The sequence below is a fragment of the Suncus etruscus genome, chromosome 12, assembly GCF_024139225.1.
Source record: "Suncus etruscus isolate mSunEtr1 chromosome 12, mSunEtr1.pri.cur, whole genome shotgun sequence".
Classification (NCBI taxonomy): Eukaryota; Metazoa; Chordata; class Mammalia; order Eulipotyphla; family Soricidae; genus Suncus; species Suncus etruscus.
The window spans coordinates 54,781,144-54,797,819 of record NC_064859.1 but is presented as its reverse complement, the minus strand read 5'-3'; the positions used below and the strand labels follow the sequence as shown (position 1 = coordinate 54,797,819).

Genomic DNA, 16,676 nt, shown 5'->3' with positions numbered 1-16,676 from the left:
AACTGCTTTATAAAAAGAGAAAAAAACATATTTCTCATTGTAATAACATCTCTTATTGACAAATAAGAGAGTGACTGTCTATTATATTGGTACTAGGAACTTAAAATTATTTGACCTATTTTTGTGTGACATTTGAACCCAGGGCCTTCACATCAGCCAGCCTTATGCTGTACTGCTAAGTCACAGTATAGCCCATCTGTCCTATTTTCAAATGAAGTATCAGTTGGAAACATTAATCAGCTGGGTGTACAACAGTTTTCCTGATAAAGCCAGAATAGAGCTCTTGGAACTGCATCCTTGAACATTCCTGCTCTGTAGACCATGGCCTCACCACCAAGCAGAATGCTAGTCTGCTCCCTAACTCTTTGTATTCACAGAGCTGTAATATCCCATTACTGGAGGGAACTGAGCAAGCACATCACATTGAACAAATATCTCCTGCCCCCATCTCTGAGAAAGCATATTTCCTGTGCAAAGGGAAGTCTCTGGGCTCTCAGTTTCTCAAATGCCCCAAATTAGTGGGAAAAGGTGCCACACAGCATGGCTTGTATATTGATCTCAAAAAAGGGGCTTGTCCCTTTAAGAGGAAAGAACCTATTTATTAGAGTCTCCCGTATCTAACTTAGAAGCAGTAGCCCAGGGGAAGAAGAACCTAAACCTGAGGACAGTTGGGGTTTGCTGATGTTGTGACTGATATTGGCTTGTGGTTGTGATGGTAGTTATTGGTTGGAAGCTGGCTGGATTTTTGAAATGGTTTTGCTGTAAGCACCCTGAACTCTTTTCTGCCTGTTTTCTCTATTAAACCTGCTCTGAGAAAAATCAAAAAACAAAACCACTCTCTGGCCAGAATCGTTCCTGTGCAGCAACAGGTGGAAATCAAAATTATTTTACAGCATAAAATATATAAATAAAACATTTTATAGAAGTAAAAATGGCAAGCAACTAAAACAATGACTGAAATTGAGCATATCATTAACAAAATAATCTGCTTTCCATGACATACAGCTGTTGCTACAATTATGTATGGATCAAGACACATGGTGACCTGGTACTTAAGCTCCAGAATGAGTCTCAGTGAGCTAGCTTGGTGAAGGACAAGCTCCTGCAAACATCCATGCAGAAGATATTATCGTTTTCAAAGCTCCATATCTGAAAGTATGAGGCTTCATTTCTTTTTTTTTTTTTTTTGTGGTTTTTGGGTCACACCCGGCAGTGCTCAGGGGTTTTTCCTGGCTCCGTGCTCAGAAATTGCTCCTGGCAGGCACGGGGGACCATATGGGATGCCGGGATTCGAACCGATGACCTTCTGCATGAAAGATAAACGCCTTACCTCCATGCTATCTCTCCGGCCCGAGGCTTCATTTCTAAGATGATTTTTTTTTCCTCTCGCTGGAGCAAGTCCTACTCATGATTGCATCATACACTTGCCTCTGAAGGAAATGAGCCTTTTAAAAGAAAAATGTGGCTGTCCCAGTTACAGTGATCAACTTTTATAAAACTTGAAAGTGATATTTTGAAGTAAAGGAATTTTGAAGTAAAACTTGAACCTCATACAAATAATTATGTAGAAGAAGAAACTGTATTCTTGGGCTCAGAAACAGGTGTCTTACTAAAATTATTTTTCTGTTATCTGTTCTATCGCAGTGAAGATGTCACAGCCTTTGAAAAATCTCCTAATTATAGCAGTCTTCTCCAGCAAGAAAGAACAGTGAGTCTGACCAATAGAACCTGAAATGCTCACAAATGCTCAGTCAATTGCAACTTTCTTTGCATGTCATGTATTCTCATGGACATCCACCCATTGCCCCTGGGTTCTGTCTCCCTGGGAGGTCACTCACAGAGCCTGGACAGATGAGGACCCTCTTATCCATCAAGGCAGCTGTTTAACTGTAGCTTTCCCCACTGTCATTTAGAAAGCTGCAGAAGTTGCTAGCAATAAGTTTGTGTGAAAGTGTTGCTATGTACAGTTATAGCTCTTTGAATTAGGACACCAGAACTATTCATAGCCAATATATGATATCATAAGTTGAATATTACTTTAGTTAGCCAAGGTGATGTGATAATATTTGATACTGTCTTGTTGGTAGGGTGAGTGGGTAATCTTTTGAAGGGGTCTCTCCAAAGAAAGACTCAGGAGGTCTAAACCCATGCCCTGCTTTTCTCAGATAACTGAGTTGATGGTTCAGTGGGAGGATCCAAGGTCAAAGAACTGCTTAGCTCTGGGCTCACTAGTTTCATCCTGAGGTTGTTTGGAGAACTTCAGGACTGTGTCTCTAATGATCAGAAGAACATAAAGTGCTGGGATCACATTGGGTCAGTCACATGAAAGAAATATTCCTTAACCCCTGCAATATCTATGGACCCCAAAAGACAGTCTTTAAAAAAAAACTGTTTTGTGACTAGCTACTTTGAGGAACTGCATGGGTTGAAAAGCAAAAGAAAGCAAATGTGGGGCTGGAGTGATAGTACATCAGGTAGGGCATTTGCCTTGCACATGGCCAGCTGGAGTTCAACCCTAGAACCCCATGTGGTTTCCCAAGCACCATCAGAAGTGATCCTTAAATGCAGAACCAAGAGTAAGCCCTGAACACCACTGGGTGTGGCCAAAAATGAAACCTAACTAATCAAACAAAAAAAAAATAAAAAGAAAGAAAAGGAAATAAATGATACCCAAACTGTGCTTAAATAGAATATAGTATTATAGTTTAGGAGGGAAACATGAAGCAGCTTCTACTAAGTCTCAGTGCAGCAGGGTAGGGGAGGAATAAGAAAGGGAAGGAGGCTCTGAAAGACCAGGGGAATTTTGAAGTCTTCCTGGAAGAGGGGCCTATGGTTTCTCTTGCTGCTGCAGTAGCACATTAGCATGTATTTCAGGACTGAATGGTATCTTCCCGACCTGTGGTAGATGGTGGTTTCTGCTTTTAAGGTTATTTATGATTATAGAAGATGAACTGAACAATCAAGTGTAATATCTCCATCTTAGAATCTTAAACATACCATATCAGAATAGTCTATTTTGCTATGGACATTCAGATGTGAACTTTGGGGGAAATTGTTTGTCTGCTATACTATCTTTGAGCTAATCCTGGAAGGACTTCCAGGATCTGTATTTGAGGGTGTGGTTTGCATTTATTCCAGTAGGTACACAGGCAATGAGGGCCCCAATGGGGGTGTTGGAAGAGCAGAATACTAAGAATGAGCTCCAGATGGTGGGCAGTTTATTACTGCCAGCTGAGGAATTAAGACTGTTTTTGAAGAGATTATAAGAGAAGGAGTTCTCAGATGAGAACACACCTTCAGAAAGGAAATGGCAAGACACCTTTGCTTTGGGAGATCATTTTGGAACTATGATCTATAAGGATGGGATGGTAAGAATTCAGGAAGGACAATGGCTCTGAGGAAAGAAGGTGATGCCCTGAGGGACAGACAATGCCTTGAACCATCCTCCATCCAGTCTCCAGGAGGCAACCAACAGTGATGCTGAAGGTCTATGAAAGGAATAGATGATAATCTTGGTGACATTTTTCAGAACTGTTGGGATGCCAATCCCCTAAACAATATAAAATACCTAGAAAATCTAAGAAAAAGCTTATTTTTTTTTTTGGCCAACTTTCTCAGTTTTCTAGAATGAGCATCCCCCCTATTCTTTCCTGAAGCCTTGTCCTCAAGAAATTTAAATGTTTGTATTTCTATATCATACTTTCACATTCTATTTCTGATTGCTCTTATTGTTCAGAGAAGATTTCAACTCATGCCTTTTAAAGTAATTTTTTTTAGAAAAATAATTTCTTTTCACAGGAAGAAGTCAGAGAGGTTACTTCAGGAAAGCATGGATTTTATTTAATTTTTTTTTGAAATTTTATTAAAGCACTATGATTTACAAAGTCATTCATAGTTGAGTGTTCAGACATACAATGTTCTAGCACCAATGTCAACATTAGTTTTAACTTTCTTCGGTCAATGTTCTCAGTTTTCCTCCTAGTCTCCTCCAACTCCCGGTCTACCATATTGACAAGCACCTTTTTAAGTTTGATTGCTAAGGTCTGGGTTTCATGATTTCATAAATGTAGTGTTGTTGACTCTGTGGTTTAGATATTTAGCCCTATTATTCCTTAACATCACCAATGTAACTTGAATCCAGCTTCCCATTGCTTTTTATCTGTCTTTCTCCCCTTCCCCTTCATTCTATTTCTTGTCTTTTCCGTCCTATACTCTGAGGCCAAAGATGATATAAACAACCCCTTTCGTCTCTCATCCAGTTACTCTAAACATCATATATAACTAATATCATCCTGGCTTTATTCTTCTTCTAGTTTACTTCATTAACATGATATTTTCTAGTTCCATCTATGTTTTAGTAATTTGCATGATTTCATTACTTTTTCTAGCTGAGTAGTATTTCATTATGTGTGTATGCTTGTGTAAATATGAATCATTGGACATCTAATTCCAAATCTTAGCCACTGTGCTGAGTTCTGCAGTGAATCATGGTACAGATTCTTTTGAATAAAAGTTTTTCTGTCCTAAGGATATATACCCCAACGTGGAATTGCTGAGTCATATGGCAGCTCAATTCTAAGCTTACTGAGAACCCTCCATATTGTTTTCCATATGGGTTGGACCAGACAACATCCCCACAGCAGTGGCTGAGAGTTCCTTTTTGATCTCAGCTCCACCAACACAGTATTTTTGATACATGCCATTCTCACTAGTATAAAATAGTATCTCATTGTTGTTTTGATTTGTATTTCCCTAATAATAAGTGATGATGAACAGTTTTTAATGCGCCTATTGGCTATCTATTGGTCTTCCTCAGAGAAGTATCTGTTCATTTATTCTCCCCATTTTTAATGGGAATTTTAGGGTTTTTTTTTTTTGTTTGATCTTTATTAGGTGAGTTCTTTATATATCCTGGATATCAATCCTTTATATCAGAGGTCTCAAACTCGTGGCCCATAGGCCATTTGCGGCCCTCTGTACAACACTTTGTGGCCCGCGGCCGGTCTTAAAATATCGCAGCATTAAAGATTATTCGCTTACTGAATAATCGCAATAAAAATGGCATTAGTAAGAAAAAAATCGCATTAAACATTAAATGTTTAATGCAATTTTTTGCGATTTTTTTCTTACTAATGTGATTTTTTTTATTGCGAATATTCGGTAAGTGAAATCCCTTATGCGGCCCTGCCTCACCCCGACTTTGCCTCCTGCGGCCCCCAGGTAAATTGAGTTTGAGACCCCTGCTTTATATGATGTATTTAGTACAAATATTTTTGCCACTCAGCTGTGTTTTATTTTGTGCTGTGTGTGGTTTTTCTTTTTTGGTCACATAGCAACATTTTTGTTTTATATAGTACTGTTTATATAGTTGGGATTCTATAGCCTTTGACACTGATTTTATGTCATTGAAGACTCATTTGAAGTTTAGTTTTTGGAATATTCTGCCTATATATATTTTATTTTATAGACTCAGGTCTTATCTCAAGGTCTTTTATCCATTTTGAGTTGACTTTTGTGTAAGGTGTGAGATATGAATCCAGTTTTAATTTCTTACATGTGGTAATCTAATTCTCCAAAACCATTTGTTAAAAGCCTATCTTATTCTTTATTAATTCTCTCAACTTCTTTGTCAAAAATTAACTTACTCTATATATGAGATATTCTAGTCTCAATTGTATTCCATTGCTCAGAGAGTCTGTTTTTATTTCAATACCATGCTGTTTTAATCACTATGGTGCTTTGTAAAGAGCTTCAAATTAGGTAATAAAATGGCTTCCTGTTTATTACTTTTCAGTATGGTTTTGACTATTTGGGGTCTTTTATGATTCCACACAAATTTTATAATTGACTGTTCAGGGTTCTTAAAGAATGTTGACTAAATTTAAATAGTTATTGCATTGAATGTATACAGTAGCTTAGATACAATATTTTTGCAATATTGGTTCTTCCAATTGATGAGCATACTCTTTTTCCATTTCCTAAAATCTTCTTAAATTTATTCCTTAAATATTTTGAAGTTTTCATGATATGTGTTTTTTTACCTTTTTTGTTAAGTTGGTTCCTAGGTACTTGATGTTTTTGTACTCTATTTTAAAAGGAATTCTCTTTTATCTCTTTTGATCCATTATTGTAAACAGGAATGCAACCAATTTTTGTGTATTGACTTTGTAGTCAGTCACTTTGAAGTATTGGTTTATTTTTTTCTGGGAGCTTTTATGTAGACTCTTTAGAGTCTTCAATATATATCATCATATCATCTGAAAATAGAGATAATTTGGCTTTCACTTTTCCAATTCAGATCACTTTTATTTTGTCGTGTTGCTTGATTGCTGTTTTTAAAATTTTTAATACAATGTTGAGTAAGAGTGGTGACAGTGGACTCCCTTGGCTTGTGTCTGATCTCAGCTGGAACACTGAGTTTTCACCATTCTGAATAGTATTGGCTGTCGTTTTTATTTATTTTATAGATAATTGTTACTATTTTGAAGGAAGTTCTTTTCATCCTTATTTTATGGAAATTTTTAACGTAATGAATGTGTCTGATATCTTGTCAAAATAGTTCTTTGTATCAGTTGATATAATCAAATGATTTTTATCTTTCATTTTATAGTTTGGTGTATTATGTTAATTGATTTGCATATATCCATCCATTCTTGCATCCCCATGATGAATCCTACTTGATCATGGTATACAATCTTTTTGATGTGATTTAGTCTACTTAGTTATTTTGTTGTTGTTTTGGGGACCACATTCAGTGGTAATCAGAACTTACTCCCAGTTATGTGCTCAGGGATCATTCTTTGAAGGCTTGGGGGACCATTTGTGGTGCTAGGGTTCAAACATGGCTGGCCACATGCAAAGAAAATGCCCTATCTATTATATTATCACTCTGCCCCTTGGTTTGCTAAAGTTTTGTTCAGATTTCTTGCATGGATGACCACCAAGCAGATTGGTCTGAAATTTTCATTTTTGTAGTATCTCTGCCGGCTTTAGGTATCAAAGCTTTGTAGAAAATGTTAAGGATTACTGTTTCTTCCGTTATTTAGAAGAATTTAAGAATAAACTGCAGTAAGGATTCTCTGAAGGTTTAATAAAATTCACCCATAATGCCATCTGGGCAAGAACTTTTATTCTTGAAAAAAATTTTAATTACTGTTTTAATTTTCTTGACTATGATTGACCTTTTAGGCCTTCTACTTCCTCCTTACTCAGTTTTTGGAGATTATGTTTCTAATAGTCTGCTAAGTCAAGGGTGGCAAACAGGATTTTTACCCTCACTCAAAATGGCAAAATGCAATATGTGTTTAATATATTATTTTTAAAATTATATGCTTTTGTGTGAGTGTTTGTCTGTTTTGGCAGGTCACTGCGTGGTGTGGCTCTCTGACTCTTACAATTTAAAATTTTGGCTCTTTGTGTCGAACTTGTTCACCACCCCTGTTAAATTTCTTCTAGGCTCTCCACTTTAACAGGGAAGAGTTGTTCATATTAAGCTCTCATGATGTCTTGGATTTCTGGGGGGTCTGTTATAATTTCTTCCTTTTGTTTCTGATCTGATTTATTTAAGCACTTTCTATTTTTTTCATTTTTAAACATTTTTTTTTTACTAAAACCATCGTGATTTACAAAATTCTGCATTGTTGGATTTCAGACATACAATGAACCAGGGCCATTCCCACTACCACTAATGTTTTCAGAGTGGATCCTATACCACCACTATTTGCCCCCTGGACTGCAAGTATAACAGGCCCATTTTAATTTAGATTGTTATAGTTCAGGTCTTTGATTGTATACTTGGCTTGGATATTTTGTTCTGTCCTTTTTTTTGTCTTAAGCAATGCACTTAAGAACACTTGGCTCCTGGCCCCCATTCTTTTCTTTTTCCCACCTTCTTAATTTTTTAGAAAAAGGCAGAAATACAAGGTAAAACAAAGAAATTTATGTCTCAAAGTTCTATGAAAAAGGCAGGAGACCCTATGCAAAAGATTAAAAAAACATAAAAGATTAAAAACATTTGCATAGATGCAGCAAATATTGAGAACATAGGAAAAAACCTTTGGCCTAAAAACAAGATGTCCCCACTCATGAAGCATCCTGCCATAGACAAAAAAGGCTCTGGGCATAATAAGTTGTCTAGTTGACTAAACCCAAAGTCTTTCTTCATGGTCCCAGGAAAAGTTCTCTTCAATCCTGGTTGTCACAATCAAGCTTCAGTAATTAGAGTTCTTGTTTTTTTGCAAAGATCCTATGTCAAAGTCAGGGTGTCATTGAGTGTCTTCTGGCTTTATCTCACCATTAGGTAGTGAGAGAGGGAAACCCACCATGAAAGCAAATTGTTGCTGTTTCCAAGCCACCAGGGTATCATATGAACCTACTCTGAAGCAAGTCAGTGCCAGGTTTTTTCCTTTTTGAGTCGAGCCAATAGTTTGTCTATCTTGAATCAACAACTCCTGCTTTCATTAATTCTTTGTATTGCTTCCTTGGTTCCTATATCATTGATACCTGTTTTGTTTTTTTAAATTATTTTTCTTCTACTGATCTTTGGTTTGTTGCTGGTTCTCCAGATATTTAAGTGTTGATTTTATCTTTTTCTTTTTTCCATATGTAGACTTGTACTGCTATGAGTTCCCCTTTTAGAACTGCCTTTTTTTATCCTATTGTTTTGGGGGATATAGATTTCAGTAATTTGTTTCTTCTTTATCATTAGTCTTAGGAATCTTCTTGTTTCTTCCTTGATTTTTTTTGATCCAATTGTTTTCTAGCAGCTTGTTGTTCAGTCTCCAGTTAGAGTTTTTTTTCACATCATCTTTACACAGTTAATTTCTATATCTATGGCATTGTGCTCTGACAGGATGTGTGCTATGATTCTTATGTTTATGAATTTATGTAAGTTTAACTTATATTCTAAAATGTGGTCTGTACTGGAGAATGTTCCATGTACACTAGAAAAGAATCTGTATTCAGCTTTTTGAGAATGGTAGGCCCTATATAACACCACTAGTCACAGCTCTTCTAGTTTCTTGTTTTTGGCTCATGTATCTTTGTAGACATTCTATTTGGTGGATCTATCTAGTGGTTACTGTAGCATGTTGAAATTTCCAACTACTATTATGTCTCCATCTATGTCTTTTTCTAGGGTGTGAACAAAAGCCTTACAAACTTTGCTGACCCAATATTTCATGCATGTACGTTGATTAGAATACTCATTATTATTATTATTATTATTTTTGGTTTTTGGACCACACCCAGTGATGTTCAGGGGTTATTCCTCGTTATGTGCTCAGAAATTGCTTTTGGCTTGGGGATCATATGGGATGCTGGGGATCAAACCAGGTTTATCCTGAGTCTCCTGCATGCAAGGCAAACGCTCTACCACTGTACTATCGCTCCAGCCCCTAGAATAGTACTCTTTGATCTATTATTTTCTTGATCATTAAGTAGTGATTGTTTCTGATTACTTTATTTAGATTGAACATAATTTGGTCTGATATAAGAATGTCTTTTCTGGGGCCCAGAGAAATAGCACAGCGGCGTTTGCCTTGCAAGCAGCCAATCCAGGACCTAAGGTGGTTGGTTCGAATCCTGGTGTCCCATATGGTCCCCCGTGCCTGCCAGGAGCTATTTCTGAGCAGACAGCCAGGAGTAACCCCTGAGCAACACCGGGTGTGGCCCAAAAAATAAAAAAAAAAAAAAAAAAGAATGTCTTTTCCAGCTTTTTATTTTGTTTTGTTTTTCATTATCTTGTACATTGTTTTTGATCCTTAAGCTTATGTCTATCCTGTAAATTTAGATATGCTTCTTATAAAAAGAAAATGAATACTGTTCCCTGATTCTTTCCACTACTCTGTGTCTTTTTTTTTAATGTAGTAGTTTGAGGATGTCATATTTTTTTTAATAATTTTTATTTTGACCAAAGTTACCATGTGCCTTTTGATGGAATATCTTAGTCCATTAACACTCAGGGATATTATTGATATAAAGAGCTATGATGCCATTTTACTGCGTAGGGTTGTTGCTTCTATAGTTCTTATTTGGTTTATATAAGTAGCATATTCAGCATTTCAGATTATCACAAATTTTATCAGCTCTAATTTTTGAGTGTTTGTGTATTAATTTTGTTTGTTTTGTTCTGTTTTGTTTTTGGACCACACTCAGTAAAGCTTAAAAATTATTCCTAGAAATGCACTCTGGGATCACTCCTGATGGTGTTCACTGGACCGTATAGGGTACCAGGGATTGAATATGGGTTTATTAGAATTGAACCTGGTTTGGTTGTATGCAAAGCCTACATTCACTGTACTATCTCCCCATACACACACACAAAAATACATCTTTAAAATTCTTATTATATAATCCTTTCTCCTAAAAATACATACTTTATTACATACATACATACATACATACATACATACATACATACATACTAATAATGACCCACACAAACTTTCTTGGTCATCATGCCTGTTTTTCAAAAGTGGTTCCCTGTATCAGAAATCTCAGGTCCTGCTCAAGAGGAAAAATGATAGGAACATATTTTCCTTTGGAAAGTACTACAGAATACTGAAACATTTTTTTTTCTGAGTGGGAAAAAAAATCATAATGTGGCAGAAAGCAAACTCAACTACCTTCCTGTTCCATACATACTTCTGTCCCCATAATCAGACTTGGTCAGAAAAAAATACTTCAATTTTATTAAAATTATGTCTTCAGTTTTTTTTCCATCTTCTTTCAAATAACTTCTGTTTCCTAGCATAATCTGAAGTCATTTTTAGTAGTCAGTAGCTATCTGCTGTAAACAACTTGAGAGATAGTTCTCAAGTTACTGGGAATTTAAACCTCCACCATTAAAACCAACAAAATCAAAGAATAGAGGGGAACAAAGCAAAGCAAAGCAAACACTGCCAGAAAGATAATATAATCATGAGATGAGAAATTAAAAAATTCAAAAATATAACTATAGCTTTCCAAAGAACAAGAGATTCCATACAAATGAAATAAAAAAAAAAAACACAAACTTAAATCACACACTAGCAAGTCATGGTAGCAGAATTTCACACGGGAAGAACTGTAGAGAGGAATTGAAAACAGAATAAAAGTCAGTATTGATAAGAATGTCCAAAAAGAAAATAGAAACAAAAGAACAAGAGAAAATTTAAGATACTTAATGAACAAATCAAGAAGAATAATCTCAAATTATATTAATGCCAAAGGTAAGAATAAAGGGAAATGAAAAGAACAAATGATGGGAAAGATTATAGTTGAGAACATCTCTGCCCTCTGGATGAAGGCAGCTGTGCAATTCAAGAGGCTAAAAGCAGCAAACACTCACTCCAAAATAACACCAAGACACATAGGTATCAAAATGGCAACAAAAAAGAGTGAGAAAGATGAACTTTTTAAATCAGAAAGAGAGAAGAAAAACTTTAAATATAAGGAAAATAATGTAATAATTACAACAGAATTCCCATATAAAACAACAAAGGCTAAAAAATAATGGGATGATATATTCAAATTATGGAATCAAACTTTCTTCTTTTTTTTCCTTTTTTTTTTTTTTTTTTTTTTTTTTTTGGTTTTTGGGTCACACCCAGCAGTATGTATGTAATAAAGTATGTATTTTTAGGAGAAAGGATTATATGATAAGGATTTTTAAAGATGTATTTGTGTGTGTGTGTGTGTGTATGTATGTATGGGGAGACAGTACAGTGAATGTAGGCTTTGCATACAACCAAACAGGTTCAATTCTAATAATCCCATGTGGTTCCTCCAGTCATGTTAAGAGTGATCTCTGAGTGTAGAGACAGGAGTAAACTCTGAGGTCACACTTAGTCAGGTTTGACCAAAGAAAAAACAAATGCATTGTAGCAAGAAACATTTATAGACATTATTTTTATTGTATGTTTGTATGTTGTATATTTTATGTCATATATTTATGAAGTACTTCTATATAACTCTAAGAGTAATAAATTTAGGTGATATATTAAATTTGAACATCTCCTTGGTGAGGATGTTTATAGAATCAGAGATGAAGGATAGATAGTATCTGTTGGGATAAAATCAGGGAGGAGAGTTGCCCACATAATTTTTATGTGACTCAATCAATCATGTGACCAGAGGTGTATATAAAAGGTCATCAAGAACATTAACCTAGAATAGAATATGACTCTTACATGGCAAAGAACTGGCAAAGAAATATTCCTATAAAATGGGCTTTCACACAGACACTAAATTTGCATGTGCTAAACTCTGAGGGAAATAAATGCCTTCTTATTTTTCTTGTGATTATGGTAGTAGCAGAATGAGTAATACTTTATTTTTCTCCAATTTGTGGGCTTGTACAAGGTGGTCAGGGCCTATTCAAGTCTGCTCCTAATATCCTAAAGGCTCCACCTGGAACCATTCTGTAATTTTTTAATGGGAGGACTCTTCCCAGGACAGAAAAAGAACAGAAATATGAATCTTCTAGAAAATGAGAGTAGGTGGTATGTAATGGTAAATATGTGATTAGGAATAAAGGAAGATCAATGTTCTTAGTGATAGATTATACAAACCCTGGAAATAGAGGGGTCATGGCATAAGAGGTGGAGCTTCACAACATTAGCCCCTTAGCACAAGTATGCATGATTCCACAGCACCTAGAGCAGTTTTCACGACATGGCTCAATGGACTGAGCATATACTTTGCATGCAGGAAGCTAAGGTTTGAACCCTGGCACTACATAGTTCCCAGAGCACAGAGTAGGAGTGGCCCCTGAAGTAGCTATGATAAAGTGAACTAATAATGACCCCCCTCAACAAAAACAACTAAAGTTCAGATAACAAAGCCCAGTTTTCTCCCAAAGTCACAATCTCTGAGCCAAACCACAGTATTTCGTCATTGTCATGTTGAAATTGCATCAAAAGGGCCGGAGAGATAGCATGGAGATAAGGCGTTTGCCTTTCATGCAGTGGTTTGAATCCCGGCATCCCATATGGTCCTTCGAGCCTGCCAAGAGCGATTTCTGAGCATAGAGCCAGGAGGAACCCCTGAGCGCTGCTGGGTGTAAGCCTTAAAATCCCCCCAAAAAGAATGCACACTACTCTTCATCAGTGCAATCTGACCATCAATGTTTCCCATTTCCTTCCCCATCCCAAACTCTCTTGTCTCTTAAATAGGCATTCTGCTTCTCTCCCTAACACTTCAGTATTCTATATACTTCAACTTTGGTGATAATATTCAGCATGGCTACATTTAGTTCTAGTCAGAATAAGGAATGTCTTCATATCTTCATGCAGATGTCTTCAAATGTCTGTGTACAACAGTGCATTGGTATGAAGATCTATCCACACTGATTCCTTAATAGATGCTTTCTTCCTGCATTCACTCATCAAATGTTAATTCAACATCAACAATTAACTTATTAGTATAATATAATCATTAGTATAATATAATCATTTAATTAATTAAGGTAATTAGTTCTCTCATTTGTTTTTTTTTTGTGAACAATAAGTAGCCTTGCTTAAAATACATTTTAAGACATTATTAGAGATACATTCTCCATAAGAATTGCCACCTGGGGTCCAAGCAATAGCACAGTGGGGAGGGTATTGCTTTGCATATGGCTGAACTGGGTTTCATCCTCAGCATCCCATATGGTCCCCCAAGCCTGCCAGGACTGATTCCTGAGTGTAGAGCCAGGAGTAACCCACTGAGTGCTGCCAAGTGTGGTCCCAAAACCTAAAGAACAACAAACAAACAAACAAGAAAAGAATTACAGCCTCATGCTATAAGACCACTTTTAGTATTATATCTACAATCTATTTATATTAGGGGACACCTGATATTAAACGTGATATAATACTCAAAATCTCAATAGATGTGGTGGTGTTGCATTCTCTTGAGCTGTGCCAGATGAGGGACGGACATTCATGATGAATGGGACTGATCTCGCTCTGCCAGAGAGCCCCTTGCTTCTCCCTGCATCGTGTGTAAAAAAAAAAAATCTAGAACAGCAACATGTTCTGGGTATCCAGTGATGGCTGGATAATGCTGCATCCCAAGAGGAATCTATGTTGCTACTTCTGTAACAATAAAAAATGTGGACAGTTGGGGCCAAAGCGATGGTGCAAGCCATATGGCGTCTGCCTTGTGTGTGCTAGTCTAGGATGGACTGCGTTTTGATTCCCCCGGCGTCACATATGGTCCCTCAAGCCAGGAGCGATTTCTGACCACATAGCCAGGAGTAACCCCTGAGCTTCACCGGGTGTGGCCCAAAAACCAAATACAAAAAAAAAAAAAGTGGAAGGTAAGGATTTCCAGGCAGCATCAATGATGCAAGTTGAAGGGACAGAATGCTGACTGACATGATCTAACCAAGATGTTAGATTTGTTCTTTCTAACTGAGAGAACAGAGGGGAGGTAGGAAAGTCATTGCCACTGGAAAGAATACTGTGTGCCTTGAAGATATTTTGATTGTTTGACAGGACAGAAGCATTTCAGTGGCATAGAATACCATATTGGTATACAGCGTAGTGAGAAGTCACTGGGCATTGGATGGGGAGCAGTGACAGAGACATTAAGAAAAAAGGGAGTTAAATAAGAGGAAATTTGTTTTGTTTTGTTTTGTTTTGGGGCCATATCTGGTGGTGCTCAAGAGTTAACTTCTGGATTTGTGCTCAGAAATCACTTCTGACAGACTTGGGGGACCATATGGATGCTGGGAATTGAACCTGAACCTGGGTCAGCTGCACACAACGCAAACACCCTACCCTCTGTGCTAACGCTTCAGCCCCAAGAGGAATATTTCTGAGTCAAATGCAGGCGTAGTGACGCTGGACATGAGTGGTGAGGTATTTAGCAGAGATGAACTCAGGGTTTCTGGTTTCTATCTTATTCTGCTTCACCAAGCCCCCAGGACCATGCTCTAGTCATCAACCTAAGGGAGAAGGAAATAATGCACTCTATCCAAGCCACTACTGTGCTTTGTCTCTAGAACTAATATCTCCAATAATGGACCTTCATATCAGGGTCCCACCATCAGGTGGGGAGTTAATCCTAATTCCTCTCAATCAGCACAGGGGAAGAGCACAATGAAAGCCATTGCTGGGTTCTCATGTCAGAGTTGTACTGTCTCAGAATAATTGAGACAGTGGAAATTCCAGAAAGGCAAGTCACAAAGCTGGCAACTCAGCTCAGACACTTGGTTCAGTAATGGATTCTGAAACTTCACTACAGGTGAAAATAAAGAAAAGCAAGGAAGCTGCTGCCATTTTGTTCCTCAATGAAAGCTGTCCACAATATTTCACAAGGGCTCCTAGTTAAATCATACCAGTCCCCTTTTACTTACACAGACCTAAAAATTCTATCTTGATGATGATGAGGCCTTTTATTGTGTTCTGCAATACCTCATTCTGATCTAAAAAAAATAATATAAAGGTTCCATCAGTTATTGAGCCTTTATTCTAAGCAATGGTCCTGTGCCCCTGTAATCTGAACCTCACCCTATTGTAATCAATAAGAGCCCCCTGGTGGTCAGAAATAGGCTTTGTTCTGAAAACTGTTCTGAGAACATATTCCACATTGTCAGGTCCAACTGGCAGGGGCTCTGATAGGCAAACCCCAGGATTCATTGGATAAAAATCCTCCCATTGTCAATAGAGATTATTGAGAAGAGATGGAAGATTAATCCCTCAAGTCCAAAATGAGTTTTCAGAGATGTGTTCTTACATTAGGTGAAAGATTTGCTTACTTCCTTCTGGAAATCTCTGCAGCAGGACACAGTCATGCTGATGTCATTGCCTGATGTATGCCAGCTCTTTAAGCGCTATGATGTGCAGCTGTACAAGGTAGGGAGATGTCTGTAGTAGTCACTGGTGTGCATTCAATACAGAAATTGATAGCAGATGTGGATGTTGGTCCCAGGCACCCTCTGTAGGCTCCCTGCCCTTGCTGAACACTTAAATAAAGGGCCTAAGGAACCTTAATCTCTCCCTACAAGAGCTTTTCCTTTTGAATTTTGCAAGATTCTGAGTGACCTCATGTAAAGAAAAAGCCAATATGCATGGTGAATTATGATTCCAGTGAACCCCAAAACTGACTATTTTTTTCTCTCTCTTAGAGTTTCAACAAAATAAGAAATGAGTAATTGAAATAATTTCTTGGGGAATGCCAAGGTTCTTTTATGGAGGAATCCTGGAATGTAGAGCAAAGTACTGTAAAGAGAATGTGATATTTAGGGAGTGAGATAGTCATATATACTAAAATTTCAACAGTAGAAATATGTTCTCCTTAAGCTAATCATGAACCTTGGCTTTAATTTTAATTTGGGCAGAGAAGGACTGAGGCCACATCCTACAGTGCTTGAGATTTTTCTCCTGACTGTGCTCAAGTATTAGTCTTGGCAGGGTCAGGGAACTGTAGGTGGTACTGGGAGTTAAAAATTGGGCAAGCCAAGCATTTTACCCACTGTGCTAGCTTTTCAGCTTTTTAATTTTAATTATTCAGGAAACAATCTGCTACTTCAGTTTTTTGCTTGTTTGTTTTGGGGGGCCACACCCAGTGATGCTCAGGGGTTACTGATAGTTATGCGCTCAAAAATCCCTCCTGGCTTGGGGGACCATATATGATGCTAGGGGATCAAGTTGCTGTCCCTCCTAGGTTAGTGCGTGCAAGGCAGACACCCTACCACTTGTGCCACT

General features: G+C 37.3%; 1 protein-coding gene across 1 annotated transcript in view; it reads left to right on the top strand.

Moving 5' to 3' along the window:
* RFX8 (regulatory factor X8) overlaps nt 1–16,676 on the top strand; it is an 87,849-nt gene that overhangs the window by 38,092 nt on the left and 33,081 nt on the right. The window contains 2 exon segments of the mRNA XM_049784624.1: nt 1,645–1,708; nt 15,711–15,824. Coding sequence (XP_049640581.1) covers nt 1,645–1,708; nt 15,711–15,824 — 178 coding nt within the window.